General features: G+C 41.5%; 1 protein-coding gene across 3 annotated transcripts in view; it reads left to right on the top strand.

The window, feature by feature from the left end:
* UBE3C (ubiquitin protein ligase E3C) overlaps positions 1-18464 on the top strand; it is a 542607-nt gene that overhangs the window by 30157 nt on the left and 493986 nt on the right. For all 3 annotated transcript variants that reach the window (XR_007724501.1, XM_050785708.1, XM_050785709.1), the window contains exons 3-8: positions 2912-2986; positions 4180-4326; positions 9895-10010; positions 14231-14388; positions 17077-17230; positions 17667-17887. Coding sequence is in view for 2 of the 3 variants with exons in the window: in XM_050785708.1 (XP_050641665.1) it covers positions 2912-2986; positions 4180-4326; positions 9895-10010; positions 14231-14388; positions 17077-17230; positions 17667-17887 (871 nt within the window). In the remaining variant the exon portion in view is untranslated. The remainder of the gene's footprint in view (positions 1-2911; positions 2987-4179; positions 4327-9894; positions 10011-14230; positions 14389-17076; positions 17231-17666; positions 17888-18464) is intronic.

Raw genomic sequence — 18464 nt, 5'->3', positions numbered from 1 at the left:
TTATTGCTTTATGTTATCCCAAATATCATGAATGCTTTGCTCATTCTTTTTTCTGTATTTTTGTCTGGCTGGATTATTTCAAAAGACTTGTCTTCAAGTTCTGAGATTCTTTCTTTTGCCTGATCAGTCTGTCTTGAAGCTTTCAAATGTATTTTGTATTTCTTTAAATGAATTCTTCACTTCCAGAATTTCTAGTTGATTCTTTTTAAAACTACCTGTCTCTTTGGTAAGTTGCTCGCTTATATACCAAATTATTTTTCTGACTGTATTTTTCAGAATTCCCTTGTATCTCACTGAGCTTTAAAACCAATATTTTGAGGGTTGGGCGCGGTGGCTCATGCCTGTATTCTCAGCACTTTGGGAGGCCGAGGCGGGTGGATCACCTGAGGTCAGGAGTTTGAGACCAGCCTGACCAACATGAAGAAACCCTGCATCTACTAAAAATACAAAATTAGCTGGGTGTGCTGGTGCATACCTGTAATCCCAGCTACTCGGGAGCCTAAGGCAGGAGAATCACTTGAACTCGGGAGGCAGAGGTTGTGGTGAGCTGAGATCACGCTGTTGCACTCCAGCCTAGAGTGAAACTCCGTCAAAAAAAAAAAAAAAAAAAAAAATTCAATAGTTTGAATTATTTGAGATTTTCAAAATTTCTATTTGATTAAAATCTATTGCTAGAGAATTATTGCATTCCTTTGGAGATGTCGTATTTCCTTGTTTTTTTCATGTTTCCAGTGTCCTTACATTGACATGTGCATCTGGTGAAAGTCACTTTTTCCTGGGGTTTCTTTTTTTTTTTTTTTGAGACAAAGTATCGCTCTGTCACCTGGGCTGGAGTGCAGTGACGTGATCTCAGCTCACTTCAGCATTCACCTCCCGGCTTCAAGTGATTCTCCTGCCTCAGCCTCCCAAGTAGCTGGAATTACAGGCGTGCACCACCATGCTCAGCTAATTTTTTGTATTTTTAGTAGAGATGGAATTTCACCACGTTGGCCAGGCTAGTTGAATTCCTGACCTCAAGTGATCTGCCCGCCTTGGCCTCCCAAACTGCTGGGTTTATAGGCGTGAGCCACTATGCCCGGCCTCACAGGATTTTTTAATAACCATTTCAAACCCAGAAAGTACATCTATATGACTTGATGGTGTTCTTGAATCCCACAGTGTGTGTGTTAGTCTCAGCTTTGTAGATGACATTCATAGAAGACGTGAAACAATGTAATATGGTGAGATGGAGTACAGGCTTTATTATACCTGAGTTTGAATTCTGCCTTACATCTTTGGGTGTTGCTTAATCTTTGTAGCAGTCTCAGTTTCTGCATCTTTAAACTGGAAGTGATGCTCACCTGTAAGATGACTCTGCATTTGGATATAAACTGCCTCTCTTTTTTTTTTTTTTTTGAGACGGAGTCTTGCTCTGTCACCCAGGCTGGAATGCAGTGGTGCGATCTCGGCTCACTGCAACCTCCACCTCCCGGGTTCACACCGTTCTCCTGCCTCTGCCTACCGAGTAGCTGGGAGTATAGGCGTCCGCCACCAAGCCTGGCTAATTTTTTGTATTTTTAGTAGAGGCAGGATTTCAGCATGTTAACCAGGATGGTCTCAATCTCCTGACCTCGTCATCCTCCCACCTCGGCCTCCCAAAGTGCTGGGATTACAGGCATGAGCCACCATGCCTGGCTTAAAGTGCCTCTCATAGGGCTGACACATAGTAGTAGGCTGTCCAACAGTGGTAGCACTGGTCATAACAATGAAGAACACATATTTTTGCCAGGTCACTGAGCATTTTAAAGATAGTCTCAAGTCAATGAAAATTGGAATTTTCTCTTGAAACAAGAAAGTGACCTTTAAAATAAATGCTGGTGTTGTCTGTTTGTATTCCTTTAATATTTAAAACTTTAAGAAGTCCTGCTAACTGGGCACAGTTGCTCATGCCTGTAATCTCAGCACTTTGGGAGGCCAAGGCGGGAGGATCATGAGGTCAGGAGATCGAGACCATCCTGGCTAACACGGTGAAACCCCGTCTCTACTAAAAATACAAAAAATTAGCCAGGTGTGGTGGCGGACACCTGTAGTCCCAGCCACCTGGGAAACTGAGGCTGGAGAGTGGCGTGAACCCAGGAGGCAGAACTTGCAGTGAGCCAAGATCGCAGTACCACACTCCAGCATGGGTGACAAAGCAAGACTCTGTCTCAAAAAAAATAAAATAAAACAAAACAAAAAGTCCTACTATGCTAGTGGGATTGTAAAATGGTGTTGGCATTTTGGAAAACAGTGTGGCAATTCCTCAATGATAACTCTACTTCTCAGTTTATGCTCAACAGAAATGAAAACCTGTATCCACAACAAAACTTCTCTATGAATGTTCATAGCAGCCTTAATTCCTAATAGACCAAAGTGGAAGCAGCCCACATGTCCATCAGTAGATGAATGCATGAATTCAGCATGGTCTGTCAATACACTGGAACATTACTCTCAGCCTTAGAAAGGAATTAAGTTCTCACATACGCTGTAATATAGGTGGATCTTGAAAACATCATGCTAAGTGAAGAAAACCAGACACAACATACTGTATGATCCCATTATATCAACTGTCCAGAATAAGCAAATCCATAGGATAGAAGTAGATGAGTGATTGCCAGGGGCAAGGGAAAGGCCGGCAGGAAACTGGGGGTGACTGTAAATGGAGACAGGGCTTCTGGTTGTGGGTGATGAAGGTATTCTAAAAATCAGTGGTGATGGTTATAGGACTGTTAATATATTAAATGCATATTTAGTGGGTGTTACCATTTAAAGAATGAATTTTATGGTATGTGAATTACATCACCATTAAGTGTTTTTAAAGTCTGTACTAGCAAAATGTCATTTTCACTCAGTTCTGACCAGTTGCTCCCTCACTCCTCCTTTTATTGTTTAGGAAGAAAGGCGAAGGTTGAAAAATGCAATAATTATCCAGTCATTTATTCGAGGCTATAGAGACAGAAAACAGCAAGTAAGTTTGTTTGTTTTAAAATGAGAAGAATAGTAGAGCATGGGAGAGCTTATTTTAAATATGGTATCTATGTACACCTTGTTAATGGAAGTCAATGTTGACAATAGTATTCTTCCCAATAAATAATTTTATTTGTTCTGATTATTGTAAAGATTTATAGATAGGTGAGTTTTTAGGTAATTTTTAAATAATAAAATGCAAACATGGGCCTAACCACAGTTGAAAATCAAAATAGAAGAAAGTCGTGGGAGAGTCTTTATTTTTTTTTTTCAAATTGAGACTGAGTCTCACTGTGTTGCCCAGGCCAGACTCCAGTGGCATGACCTTGGCTCACTGCAACCTCTACCTCCTGGGTTCAAGCAATTCTACTGCCTCAGCCTCCCGAGTAGCTGGGATTACAGGCGCGCGCTACCATGCCTGGCTGATTTTTGTATTTTTAGTAGAGTTGGGGTTTTACCATGTTGGCCAGGCTGGTCTCGAACTCCTGACCTCAAATGATTTGCCTGCCTTGGCCTCCCAAAGTGCTGGGATTACAAGCATAAGCCACTGCGCCTGGCTTGTTTTTGTTATGTTTTTTGTTTTTTGAGAGTGTCTTGCTCTGTCACCCAAGCTGGAGTGCAGTTGCACAATCTTGGCTCACTGCAAGCTCTGCCCCCAGGTTCAAGCGATTCTCCTGCTCCAGCCTCCTGAGTAGCAGGGACTACAGGTGCATACCACCACAGCTGACTAACTGTTTTTGTATTTTTAGTAGAGATGGGGTTTCACCATGTTGGCAGGCTGGTCTCAAACTCCTGACCTCAGGTGATCCACCCACCTTGACCTCCCAAAGTGCTGTGATTATAGGCGTGAGCCTCCGTGCCCAGCCTAGCTTTTGTATTTTTGGTAGAGACGGGGTTTCGCCATGTTGGCCAGCCTGATCTTGAACTCCTGACCTCAGGTGATCCACCTGCCTTGGCCTCCTGAAGTGCTAGGATTAAAGGCTTAAGCCACCATGCCTAGCTTTTTTTTTTTCTTCTTTTTTTTTTTTTAACCTTTTTTTTTCCCTACAACTCAACTGTGAGCAAGGACCAATAGTGGCGTTTTCATTGTCAATTTCCACCATTCCTGTAAACACAGCAACGTATATTTACATCATAAGAATTGCGTGTCCAAATACTGTATTTATGGGTCATTTTGTTTTGTTTTTCTTCCAGTATTCCATCCAAAGAAGTGCATTTGATCGCTGTGCCACCTTGTCACAGTCCGGGGGCACTTTTCCCATTGCTAATGGCCCCAACCTTACCCTTTTGGTAAGGCAGCTTCTGTTTTTTTACAAACAAAATGAAGACTCAAAACGTTTGGTGAGTGTTAACTACACTTTCACTTGTCCTCGTTTACACGTGTTCTGCTTTTTTGTTTAAAGTGGAAATGGCATCTCATCAGAAAGTTAAGCAGCTCTCCACTGCGTCCAGGCTTTGCGAACTTCTCAGCTAGCTGTGAGAGGTTACCTTTGTGGTGATGTGTTTTACCTCTTAAAATTTGATACACATAAAAATGTGTGTCCAAAAATAGGCTTTTTCGTATTTTTTTTTACAGTGGAAAACCTTAAGCATTTAAAAAGTAGAATATTTTGCCCACCTGTCATGTACCCTGACACAGCCTCAGCAGTTGCCAGCACACCTAGGTCAGTGGGAAGTGCACTCTGAATACCACATCATGATTACCTGCAAACTCTAAAATGCAGGGTCTCAGTGTTTACATTTTATTATTGTTATATTAGAGATGGAGTCTTGCTCTGTTGCTTGAATTCCCAGGCTTAAGCAGTCCTCCCACCTCAGCCTCTCAGGTAGCTGGGCCTACAGGTGTGTGTACATCTTGTTAATGTTAAGGCTAACTTTTTTTTTTTTTTTTTTTTTTTTTTTTTCTGAGACGGAGTCTCGCTCTGTTGCCCAGGCTGGAGTGCAGTGGCCGGATCTCAGCTTACTGCAAGCTCCGCCTCCTGGGTTTACGCCATTCTCCTGCCTCAGTAGCTGGGACTGCAGGCGCCCACCACCTCGCCCGGCTAGTTTTTTGTATTTTTTAGTAGAGACGGGGTTTCACCGTGTTAGCCAGGATGGTCTCGATTTCCTGACCTCGTGATCCGCCTGTCTCGGCCTCCCAAAGTGCTGGGATTACAGGCTTGAGCCACCGCGCCCGGCCAATTTTTTTTTTTTTTTTTTTGTAGAGATGAGGTCTTGCTATGTTGTCCAGGCTGTTCGCAAACTCCTAGCCTCAAGTGATTTTCCCTTCCTGGCTTCTCAAAGTGCTGGAATTATAGGTGTGAGCCACTGTTCATGATTTAGGGTCTCTTTTTTGCGGGGGCGTTGGGGGAGTAGAGCTTTGCTCTGTCACCTAGGCTGGAGTGCAGTGGTGCATTCTTGGCCCACTGCAACCTTCGCCTCTCGGGCCCAAGCAATTCTCGTGTCTCAGCCACCTAAGTGGCTGGAATTACAGGCATGTTACCAACATGCCTGGCTAATTTTTCTATTTTTAGTGGAGACGGGGTTTCACCATGTTGGCCAGACTAGCCTGCAACTCCTGGCCTCAAGTGATCCTCCCACCTCAGCCTCCCAAAGTGCTAGGATTGTAAGCATAAGGCACCACGCCCAGCCTTCGGGTCTGATTTAAAAAAAAAAAAAATCCCAAATATAATCGTAGTTCTCTAAAATTTTGTAGGCTTTTGATCTTAGTGCTGAGGAACAGTGTGTATTAATGGTGGAAAATACATAAATACATCTAGATGCATAGAAGAATATTTTTATTTATTTTTTTTTTTTTTATTTTTTTTTTTTGAGACAGAGTCTTGCTCTGTCACCCAGGCTGGAGTGCAGTGGCCAGATCTCAGCTCACTGCAAGCTCCGCCTCCCGGGTTCACGCCATTCTCCTGCCTCAGCCTCCCGAGTAGCTGGGACTACAGGCGCCCGCCACCTCGCCCGGCTAGTTTTTTGTATTTTTTAGTAGAGACGGGGTTTCACCATGTTAGCCAGGATGGTCTCGATCTCCTGACCTCGTGATCCACCCGTCTCGGCCTCCCAAAGTGCTGGGATTACAGGCTTGAGCCACCGCGCCCGGCCGAGAAGAATATTTTTAAAAAATGGAACTTGTTACTGTCCATTTTCTCAGGGAATATTAAGAGATTTGTATATAATTGTTGGGTTATATATATTTTATATAATTTTATTTTTATATATATATGTATTTTTTTTTTTTTTTTTTTGAGACAGAGTCTTGCTTTGTCACCCAGGCTGGAGTGCAGTGGCGTGATCTTGGCTCACTGTAACCTCTGCCTCCCAGGTTCAAGCGATTCTCCTGCTTCATCCTCCCAAGTAGCTGAAATTACAGACGTGTACCACCATGCCCAGCTAAGTTTTGTATTTTTAGTAGAGAAGGGGTGTTGCCATGTTGGGCAGGCTGGTCTCGAATTCCTGGCCTCGGGTGATCCACCTGCCTCGGCCTCCCATAGTGCTGGGATTACAGGCGTCAGCACCGCGCCTGGCCTAGGGTTAAATATACTATTTATCTTTTTTTTTTTTTCCTTTTCGAGATGGAGTCTCGCTCACTCTGTCGCCCAGGCTGGAGTGTAGTGGTGTGATCTCAGCTCACTGCAACCTCATCTCCTGGGTTCAAGCGTCCTCCTACCTGAGCCCCCTGAGTAACTGGGATTGCAAGCTTATGCCACCACCCCCAGCTAATTTTTTTTGTATTTTTAGTAGAGGCAGGTTTCACCATGTTGGCCAGGCTGGTCTTGAACTCCTGACCTCAAGTGATGCACCTGCCTCAATATCCCAAAGTACTGGGATTACAGGCATGAACCACCACACCCAGCCAGGTTAAATATATTATTTATTTTTTAGAAATTTGTGTTTATCTGTGTTAAAAATCTCAAATTGCATGAAAAGGGGAGTATACAGTGAAAAATAAGTCTTCTTTGCTACAAACCATCCCTACTGAATGATCCTACACGAATTAATTACAGCGCACAAAGGAATATATGATTACTCCACTGGTGTTCGGCTTTAAAACCCAGCATTGCCTCCGGAGTTGAGCTAAGCTGGAACATGGGGAAAACTTTCTGTAAACCGAGAAGGTGCAGAGAAAGAACTGAGAGCCAGTCTGGAGAGGCAGTGAAAGCCGTTGAATCTACCCATTCTAGACTTCAGTTAAGTGCAGGCTCTTTCCAGGCTTTCTGAAGTTGATGAAAAAAAGAATCAGAATAGTACAATGGCAGATAATCGGGCTTGCTTTCTGGAACAGGCTCTCCCGGCCTCACATACTCTAATCTTGTAGATTGCAAGATCGCCAAGGAGCACAGAGGCAGGTGATGTGAGATGTTGGTTGGTGTCTCTCCAGAGCACCTGTTACCTTTAAGTGAGGTCCTCAGTCTTAGTCATCAATCACGATGTGGTTTATAAACATGGTGTAGCTACACAGTCTTGCTTCTGAAGCCGTCTGTGAAAAGCTTGGAGGTAAATGAACTATTTGACTTTAGGCCTCGAGCAAATATCAAGCAAATTGCTCATGTGCAAGTATTCTGAAACCTTAAATAGAATTAAATAGAATTAAATGTCCTAAGACCCGTCCAGGAAAAGGATAAAAGAAAAGTGGTCTGGACACAGTGGCTCATGCCTGTATTACCAACACTTTACGGGGCTGAGGTGGGAGGATCCCTCCAGGCCAGGAGTTTGAGACCAGCCTGGCCAAAATACCAGACTCCACCTATAAAACAAAGCAAAAAATAAATTAGCATGCTGCTGTAGTCCAGCTACTTAGGAGGCTGAAGCAGGAGGATCGTTTGAGCACAGGTATTCGAGGCTGCAGTGAGCTGTGATCCTGCCACTGCACTCCAGCCTGGGCAGTTGAATGTTGATTCAGTTCTCAAGCATAGATGCGATAGCAATAAATTAATCTTAACATAGGGGAAAATGTCTCCTGCCCCCGTCTTCACATTGTTTGCTTTTTACTCTAGGAGTAAGCATAATGCCACTTTTGATAGGTTTTCAAAGCTATTCTATGCAAAAATCAACATATATGGCTATTTCTTCCTCAACTTCCCCTTTTTAAACATTTTTTATTATGACTTTAAGTCAAATATGGTACTAAGATGATATTTTATGTACAGTTTAATTCTGGAATTAATAATTGCCTCACTTTTTAGTTGCTTAATTTTCTTTGAATCTTTTGATGAAGTCTTCTTCCAACAGTCCTATTATATAATGTGTAGTTATTTTACATCTCATTTGTTAACTGGTAATAGAAATTTTAGGAAGAGCTACATGTCAGCTAGTGAAGGAATTATTCATATCTTATTTGTTCCTGAGAAAATGTGGGCAAGGTAGCTCCGAACACCTCAAGAGAAAGCCTGTGTGTAGGCAAATTAGCTAATATTAGGAGTAGTTCAGAATTATTTCATCCCAGCTTAAGACATGTGCTAATTTATTATGCAGAGTGCTTTTGTGTTGGTAATTTCATTGTTAATAGCATTTTATGGCAAAGAAATGTTAATGTCAAAGAAGAAACTACTTAAAAATAATAGGCAAAGAAAAGGCTATGTGGCATATTTATATCTAGCTACACTTAAGAGGCTATCTTTGCCGAGTGTGGTGGCTCACGTGTATAATCCCAGCGCTTTGGGAGGCTGAGATTGGCAGATCACTTGAGGCCAGGAGTTCGAGAATAGCCTGGCCAGCATGGCGAAACCCCATCCCTACTAAAAATATAAAAATTAGCTGGGCTTGGTGGCAGGCACCCGTAATCTGAGCTACTTGGGAGGCTAAGGCATGAGACTCGCTTGAACCTAGGGGAAGTTGCAGTGGGCCAAGATTGCATCACTGCTCTCCAGCCTGGGTGACAGAGTGAGACTCTGTCTCAAAAGAAAAAAAAAGGCTATCTTTTCATTCTAGATGATTCTAAATGGGCCTTATGAAAGGCAAAAATAAAATACCAGTCTATTTCACAAAGGTATAGTAGAGAAAGTGGAAGAGATTCCTTGTTAAGTATTGCGTTTTCAAAGTAATAGGGCAGCTTCATACATACTGTCTAGTCAGGCCTCTTGATTGCAAGTGACGGAAATCTGCATCTGCATTTAATGAACTCACTGACTATCCTTTTATCCAGGACAATGGAGAGTTCTGGCCAGCCAGAACTCAGTGGGGCCATAGGATTGCCTTCCCTATCAAAACAATGATGGAGTTAGAGAAGGGAAGTATCCAAAAGGAACAGATGCTAGAGACACACAGGCACACACATCCGCAGGGAAAAAAGGTGAAAAGAAACATATCCTATGTAACTTGGGATTAATATTCGTGTTTCTCATATATTTTTATTACAGATTCCTGATTTTTGCAAATGAACTATTTTTGTTTCAGATTGACATGAGCTTTAAGCGCTTTGTTTTAGTTACTGATTTAGTAATTTAATGCTGATGTGTTAAGATTGAAAATGCGAATACTTTGTTTTTTGGAGACAAGGTCTCTCTGTCACCCAGGCAGTGCAGTGACTTAATGTCGGCTCACTGCAGCCTCCACCCACACCCCCAAGTCCAAGTGGCCCCCATCTCAGCCTCCTGAGTGGCCGGGATTGCAGGTGTGTGCTGCCACGCTCAGCTCAGCTACTTTTTGTAGTTTTCGGTAGAGACAGGGTTTCACCGTGTTGGCCAACCTCAAGTGAGCTGCCTGCCTCGCCTCCCACAGTTACAGATGTGAGCCACCGCGCCTGGCTGGAAAATGAACATGCCTCTAAATAAAACCTGGCTTAGAGTATTTACTTCTTACCACCTTTTGACTAGGTTTGATTAAATGTGCATTGCCACTTAAGGAAATTTGGGGTATTATGTAAATTAGCAAACTTAAATTGTCATTGAGAGTTATAAATTGTGTGTTTTGCTGTTTCAGATATGGCTGTATCAGAACTTAATTAAACACAGCTCTCTGTTTGTCAAGCAGTTGGATGGATCTGAGAGACTTACATGCTTATTTCAAATAAAAAGATTGATGAGCCTCTGTTGCAGGTAAAATTCTATTGTAAGTCAGCAACGTATATAATGTATTGATCACCTTGTTTAGGGGAATACCTTTTGACTTTTATTTTCAGAGACAGTGACTTTTCCATACCTTTTTTTTTTTTTAAATGAGATCATGGACTTTTTTTTTTCTTTGAGACGGAGTCTCTCTGTCTCCCAGGCTGGAGTGCAGTGGTGCGATCTCGGCTCATTGCAAACTCCGCCTCCCGGGTTCACACCATTCTCCTTCCTCAGCCTCCTGAGCAGCTGGGATTTCAGTGCCCACCACGCCCGGCTAAATTTTTGTGTTTTTGGTAGAGACGGGGTTTCACTGTGTTAGCTAGGATGGTCTCAATCTCCTGACTTCATGATCTGCCCGCCTTGGCTTCCCAAAGTGCTGGGATTACAGGCGTGAGCCACTGCGCCTGGCCATGGACTTCTATATGTTACAATTTTTACTCTAGGTGATTCAGGCCGGCATGAGATATAAATGAAGACACATATATCAGTATCTTTCAGATGACTTTTTCTTTCAAGGATGCCCTGGAATTATCTTGTGAATGTTGGCCATCCTGGTTACTGGAGAATGGAAGGCCAGCCAAAAGAGGACTCCTGATGTGTGAGAATGATTCCATTCCATAGGGGTCTCAACCAAAATGCAGTTTGAAAGCCCCTTCTTTAGAATACACCTTTCATCAGGCTTTTTATTATTTATGTAGGAACTCAACATAAGCCACTGCCGTGACTGTCTTGCATTCAGTGTCCAAAAGAACACGTGTAAGTGATGTGAATTATATTGCCTGAATATAACACCTTTACCAGTTTTTAATAAATTGCTTATGTCTCAACAGTAGTAAAATTTTCAAATGATTCTGAACCTTCAGTATAATTTCAGTTAATTTTCTGGACACTGCCTGTAATATTTGTTTAGGATTACTATCAGAACTAGTCTTTTCTAACTGATTTTCGAAAATACTTAGCTGGACCAAAGATAGGAATAAAGAACCTATTAGTAGAAGAGAGAACCAGGAGGATCCCAGATGCCAGTAATTCATATTTTTTCTAACTTATTTCTTTGATAAACTTTTAGTTTGAGAAACACATTGTATACATTCTTTCTGTAAAGCAGGAGTTTGCAAACTTTTTCTGTAAATGGCGAGATAGCAAGTATTTTAGGGTTTGTGGTCCACATATGGTCTCTGTTATATATTTTTCTTGCCTTTTGCTTACAACTCTGTAAAAATAAAGGAATCATGCTTCACTCAACAGCTGTACAAAAAACAGCCCTGGGGCTGGTTTGGCCTGTGGGTTGTAGTTTGTAAAACACCTCTAACGTAACTTTTGAATGTATTTGTATAAGCAAATAATCTAAATATAATTATTCTTTTCCCAACTTTTATTTTTAAAAATTTCTAATACAAGAAACTCCTGATGCCCAGGAGTTCGAGGCTGCAGTGAACTGTGCAGCAGAACTCTCGTTTGGGCAGCAGAGCAATACCATGTTTCTTTTTTATTATTTATTTATTATTTTTTATTTATTTATTTTTATTTTTGAGATAGAGTCTTGCTCTGTCACCCAGGCTGGAGTGAGGCTCGTTGCAACCTCTGCCTCCTGGGTTCAAGCATTTCTCCTACCCCAGCCTCTCGAGTAGCTGGGACCACAGGTATGTGCCACCACATCCAGCTAATTTTTGTATTTTTAGTAGAGACGTGGTTTTGCCATGTTGGCCAGGCTGGTCTCGAACTCCTGACCTCAGTTCATCCACCTGCCTTGGCCTCCCAAAGTGCTGGGATTACAGGCGTGAGATACCGTGCCCAGCCAAATCCATGTTTCTTTAACAACAACGACAAAACACTCCTCCTCATCTTTCCTCTTTAATCTCATTAAGGTCTTGTGTATTTTTAAAAATACGGTGTGTTTTAGTGGTCTGCTTATAGGTAGAGAGTGCCCTGTTTTTCTTTTCTTCTTTTTTTTTTTTTTTGAGACGGTGTCTTGCTCTGTCGCCCAGGCTGGAGTGCAGTGGTGTGATCTCGGCTCACTGCAAGCTCTGCCTCCCAGGTTCACGCCTTTCTCCTGCCTCAGCCTCCTGGGTAGCTGGGACTACAGGCGCTCACCACCACGCCCGGCTAATTTTTTGTATTTTTAGTAGAGACGGGGTTTCACCATATTAGCCAGGATGGTCTCAATCTCCTGACCTCGTGATCTGCCCGCCTTGGCTTCCCAAAGTGCTGGGATTACAGGCGTGAGCCACCGCGCCCGGCCAAGCAGCCCGTTTTGCTTGGCTTGGCCTCATTTGTATTTTGAGAGATCTTTGTTTTCTGTGAGGTCACAGAGGCTCAAGTGCTCTCTCTGCCCCAGGCCTGGGGCTGTTTTCTCTAAGGAGCACTGATTCTTTTTGATGAGAAATGGAATTTTAACAAAATGTAAATGTTAGAAATTGTATTTCAGGTGTGTGTTAGTAAGTCGACAGTCTCATCTGCCATGTGCCAGAACATTGAATTTTTCTTTTTCTGTAAATGTGGCCTTCCAGAACCACCTGTAGCTCCTTTTGTGACTATAATCACATACATATTTTTTAATGCTGTTGAATATTTCCAAAGTCATGGAATCACTGGGTCACATGGTAGTTACATATTTCACTTTAGAAGAAACTACCAAACTTAGAACAGCAGCATACGAGAGGCGCAGTTCCTCCGTATCCTGAACCCTTGGTATTGACATCTATCAAAACCCAGCCATTCTGATGGGTGTGTAGTTGTATTTTATTGTGATTGGAATTTGTATTTCCTGGATTACTAATGATGATGGGTGTTTTTCAGGAGCATACTGGTCACTCACATGGCTCTTCTTCAAGAGTCTGCTCAAATCTTCCACTTTTTTAAGTGGGTTGTCTCTTGGCAATATGGATATCCTTTTCCCGTCCAAGACTGTCCCCATAACCCTGGAGCTACATCCTGTGCTGTCTCTCACTCGAGGCACCATTCCAGCACTTTTCCCTGTTGCATTATCAGGTTTCTCTCTCACATGGGATCATCAGCACACATGCTGCTGACTTTCCGGGTTGACAAGAGGCTCTCCCATTGCCTGCCGCCGCCCTTTGTGGCTATCCGCTTGTTATGTGTCGCCTCACTCCTCCTGCACTCCTACACCCCTCACGAGACACCAGTGTGGTGCTGAGGGGAAAGTTGTGAAAAGGGCAAAAGCAAAACAAGGTCTTGCTGGGTGTCCTGCCCGCTGGGTCTTCACCCCCTGTCTCTCCTGGGCTTTGCGGCTCTATCGCGACAGAAGGCAGCCTGCAGTAAGTGGATGAGCCACGTAGACACACCCCACCCAGAGCCCTGCACGTTATTCGCCTCCTGGCAGGGCAGAATGCTTTTGTCACATAGAGAAGTCAGTTTCAGTGAGGCACCAAAACAGCCTCCTGGGTCCCTCATTAAAGGTGATGTGTGATCAGATGGATTCTGTTTTTTTTAAAAAAGGAAAAACAGCTATAAAATACATTGTGGAGACAACAGGAGAAATCTGAAAATAAGTTCTGTGTTAGACAAAGTTTTTGATAGAAAAAAGGATTGGGGTAGGGAAGAAAGAGGGAGGAATGGACTAGAGACAGCCAAGAAGAAACTTTTGTGAGTGACGGCTGTGTTCTGTGTCTTGATTGGTGTGACCGGTCCAGACTTATTGTACTGCCCTCTTTAAATGGATAACTAAGCCTTCCCTTCTGCCTGCAGTTCTTCTCATAGTAAGAAGGGAAGCCTTAATCAAAATGAGAGTTGACTTAGGATCAGAAATATATCGTTGTTCTATTTGGGGGATATTGCAGGCATGGAAAGTCTCAAAAGCATCTTTAAGGAGATGATATGCACTGTTAAAGAGATTCGTATCTGAGTTTAATTAAATGCAGCTTATTGGTACAATTCATGGATTATAATACTTCTTATAGTGTTTTGTAATCTTTAATTTTTCGTGTTCATTTCTCCACTGTCCATTTTTCTTGTCTGTGAACTTTGCCAGCATACCGTTTGGCATATAATGAGAATTCTTTTTAAAACTGTCTGAATGACTGAATGTTAGTTGGATATTTCCCTGTCTATCTGTAAAATGTCCCTATTTTCAGAGATAATCTTGTACTGGAATAATTTCTTAACCATTGTCACTGAGAGTAACTTGGGGAGACTAGTGACATTTTGCCATCCAGGCAGTGTGTGAATACTTTCTTTCGTTTTTACAGGTTGCTGCAAAACTGTAATGATGACAGTTTGAATGTTGCGCTTCCAATGAGAATGCTTGAAGTATTTTCGTCTGAGGATACTTACTTGCCTGTTTTACAAGATGCTAGCTATGTGGTGTCAGTGATTGAACAGATTTTGCACTACATGATTCACAATGGTAAGTAGCAGGCAGGGTCAGAACTGTGGCTCAGCCTCCCGATGAGGAGTAAGCAGAGGCCAGCCTGCTGCTGTGAGCCTGTGCACTCAGTCTCAGTGTCAGAGCGGCACTGGTGTCCCAGACGCCTTGCGCTCCATCCACAGGTGCCCACCAGAGTCCCAGATTCCAGCATCTGTCCTTGGCTCCACCCACTCTGAAAATTCAGAAATATGCTACTCTCTTTGCCTTTTTCTTTTGCTTGGAAATGAGCAAAACTGACGTATACTTTCATTAATTGTTCCGTCATCCAAGATTTGTGTCTGCAGTGCAGCTACCAGTCCTTCACCTGAGCAGGAAGGGCTCTTACCGCCTTGTGGTCATTCTGAGTGAATGGGAAAGATAGTGCCACCAATGTATGAGTTGAACATCACTCCAAGAGCCTTATGAAAAAGTAAATTTTGTTAAATGATTTTTCTTCCCAGAATGATGTCATCTCACATTAGTTCAGTAGAAGAGAATAGGATATTTGGTTTGAATTTTCTAACTCAGTGCTAAAGTTTTAATACATTGATAATGCTCCTAAAATGACTACATTGTAGAAGCTATAATGAACTATGTCTGAGACCCGTGAGGACACATTAGTGACACTTTTTGGAGAAAAGGTATGAAATAAACATGATTTTTAAGCTTTTATGAAATGAGCAGTATAAATCCTAAAACAAACTTTCGGTTCCAACATCCTCATAGGTAGAAGCGCAAGCACTTCAGGACTCCTGGACTTGAGAAATATTTGTCAGCATTAAAAATGTGTGCGAGACTAGTTGTGAAGGGAGGTCTAGAAAGCTATGGCTACAGATAGAATTATAAGTAGCTGTGCTTTATGTTCACTTGAAGTCAGAGTCTAGGATACATCTAGCAGACTTGAAATCTGGACCACTTGGTCCTCTGTTAAAACTACAGAAAGTAAATTCATATTTATTTCAACCCTTCTGCTTGGCATATTACTATTTTTTAGACTCCTTAGTTTGTTGAAAACTTAGGGAAACAGTATTCTGAGTTAATTAAAAGTAAACTGAAAGTTGTGGAATTTGATCTTTTAAAAACTGATAATTAAAAGTGGTTCATTGTGTTAGTTGACATATATACCGTTTTAAGACTAAGCATTTGAGAATTTGTACTTGTTTTCTAAAATTGTAAGGAAGATAGTTAAGAAATAGGCATTATTTGAAATGTGTCCCAATAGAAGAAATACTTTAAAATCTTACACAGAAACTGCTGCTTCTAGCATCTTCTCTGGTACAGCAGTTGTTTTACTTCCTAACAGTCTATAAAATTTTAGCCTTTTTAAATTATAGTATAATTATTTGTATTGTTATTGCACGTTATGTGCCGTGAAGCTTTTTAACCTTTGCGACAGAACCTTTGTCATGTTGTCCGTCTGTTCAGTATGTGCAGTGTTAGTTACGTTACATTGTTAGTTACGTTACATTGTTAGTTACGTTAGTCACTTTTTAAAAAAAAGTCTCGATGTATTTTTTAAAATTCTCGATGTATTTTTATCTTTTTAGTTTCATAGCAAAAGAGCTTTCAAGCTTTCATATTGAGTTTCACTAGTTATCAGTATACACTGCGTTTGATGGGGTAGTTACAAAGTGAGTCTAATGATGAAGTCCCGAGTATGCATTGTTTAGTGATCTTCACTCAAATATGAGGCTGTGTAGGACTGTTTCAAAAACAGCCCACGCAGATGGATTGTTTTTAATATGCTACCAAGTATGCTTGTATATGATGAGATACTCGAGAATTGCACTTGAACGTTGTTCTTATTCTATAAAAATGGAGTAAGTGATTCTGAAAAAATATATTATTTGGATCACTCTTGATACCCAGAGTTTATGTTCACTGCCCCCCACCCAGAGTTCCTATCAAAAGCATAGGCTGGAAATTTTAAGAGGTTCTGAAAGTTGTTTCAGTTTACGTATAAGTTACCTTTAAACTGTTAACTTCTTCAGTTCCCAGATTGTGGTCTCCAAATACATCATCTCCTCTAAAAGGAGCTTAAGAGTTCCTGGAGAAAAGGCTGATTGCAGGGTGGGGCGCAGGACTACCAGTGACCCTGGGGCTCAGGAGCCTCCTAAAGCCCACCCCAGGGCCCCAGGTGGAGCAGCGTGAGGTCGGGACTACAGTGGAATGAAACGTACCAATGTGTTCAACTCTATGAGTTCAACATGGTGTTTAAAAAATGCACAAATCAGGGACAAATTATAAAATCACAGTATTTGGTCCTTATTCAGTTCCTGATGCAAGCAAACTAGTTAAACAGAATTGCTAACATGAGACAGTTGGACACTTGAACACTGACTAGATATTTGTGGTATTAAGGAACTCCTCTTCATTTATTTTAGCTGTGATAATGGTTTTAAAAATAGTCTCTTAATGATATACTAAAATAATTACATCTTAGACTTCCTTCCAAATGAGTGTATACAGGTGAAATGAGCTTGGCTGTAGTTGACAGTTGCTGGTACATGAGGTTTATATACCTTTCAGCTGCCTATATATTTGTTTAGTTTTCCTTACTAACATGTTAAAGAACTAACTTAAGTTTGGACCTGTAGAGATTGTAAAAAGCATTTAAAAATTGGCAAGTTTTTTCCCTTATTACAGGAAAATATGTAAAAAATTTTAAATATGTGTTTTTCCTTGTAGGGTATTATAGGTCTCTCTATTTGTTGATTAACAGCAAGCTTCCATCAAGTATTGAATATTCTGATTTATCTCGAGTTCCTATAGCAAAAATTTTGCTAGAGAATGTTCTAAAACCATTGCACTTTATTTACAACTCCTGTCCGGAAGGTGCGAGGTGAGACTGGAATAGATTTCTTGATTTTGTCATTTCACAAGATCTATATCTGATTGTAACTTTTACGTAGGATGTGATTTTCAATATAGACTTGAAAGTCAGATTTTTACTTTGTTAGTGTTGGTTTAGTTTATAGGAAAGTGTACTTTTTATTTCTGGCCTGTAGCCTAATATAAATTTGTGATTCTCATAACATGGCTGTTTTCCTGCTTTTCTAAGTAACTGTCAAAAATTAACGAAAACATGGTGGTTATCTTAATAGAGAAGACATTAAGTTTACTTTAGGTTGATCTAGTTGATATTAAAATGGTTAACTTGGCTAATTTAGAAGAGTAGTTTATCTTTTTAGAAGGGTATTTTGAAAGGTTATTTTAATCAGGGTTTGGGTGGACAGTATAATTTGATTTTATAGAAAGCTTCTATTTTTCTTTTTCAGGCAACAAGTTTTTACAGCCTTCACAGAGGAGTTTCTGGCAGCACCTTTTACAGATCAGATTTTTCATTTCATCATTCCGGCGCTAGCAGATGCACAGACCGTTTTCCCTTATGAGCCCTTTCTGAATGCACTGTTGTTAATAGAGAGTAGATGTTCAAGAAAGAGTGGTGGAGCGCCCTGGCTTTTCTATTTCGTTTTAACTGTTGGCGAAAATTATTTGGGTATGAAATGCAAGATCTTTTTTACCTGAACACGCATATGGGTAGCATTGGCAGATGAGTCAAGAGAAGGCCATGTGGTGGCGGGTGTTATGGAAAGGTGGGCCTCTCCTGGAAGAGTGTATTTGCTGAAGGGCTGTGGTATGGGCAGCGTTCCTGGGGAGACTGTCCAGATACAGTGGAAAAGACTGACATACATATATGTCTTATGGGGCCACACAGATTATTTTAATAGAGTTAACGGAGTTAAATGGGAAAGCACTTCTGTGAGGCCGTTTCCCTACCTCTGCTAAACTTCCAGTATGCCTCTTCTAGAATAATATCTTCCTGTAGTATGTTTGAAAACATACATACATACATGCATGAATTATTCATGAAAGAAATTTAGGAAAACCCGAAAACCAAACTTTTTTGGGGCCGGGGCGGAGGGGAGACGGAGTCTCGCTCTGTTGCCAGGCTGGAGTGCAGTGGCTCCATCTCAGCTCACTACAACCTCCGCCTCCCGGGTTCAAGTGATTCTCCTGCCTCAGCCTCCTGAATAGCTGGTACTACAGGCGCATGCCATCACACTCAGCTAGTT

Source organism: Macaca thibetana, chromosome 3 (assembly GCF_024542745.1).
Source record: "Macaca thibetana thibetana isolate TM-01 chromosome 3, ASM2454274v1, whole genome shotgun sequence".
NCBI lineage: Eukaryota > Metazoa > Chordata > Mammalia > Primates > Cercopithecidae > Macaca > Macaca thibetana.
This window is presented reverse-complemented; position numbering and strand designations above follow the sequence as displayed.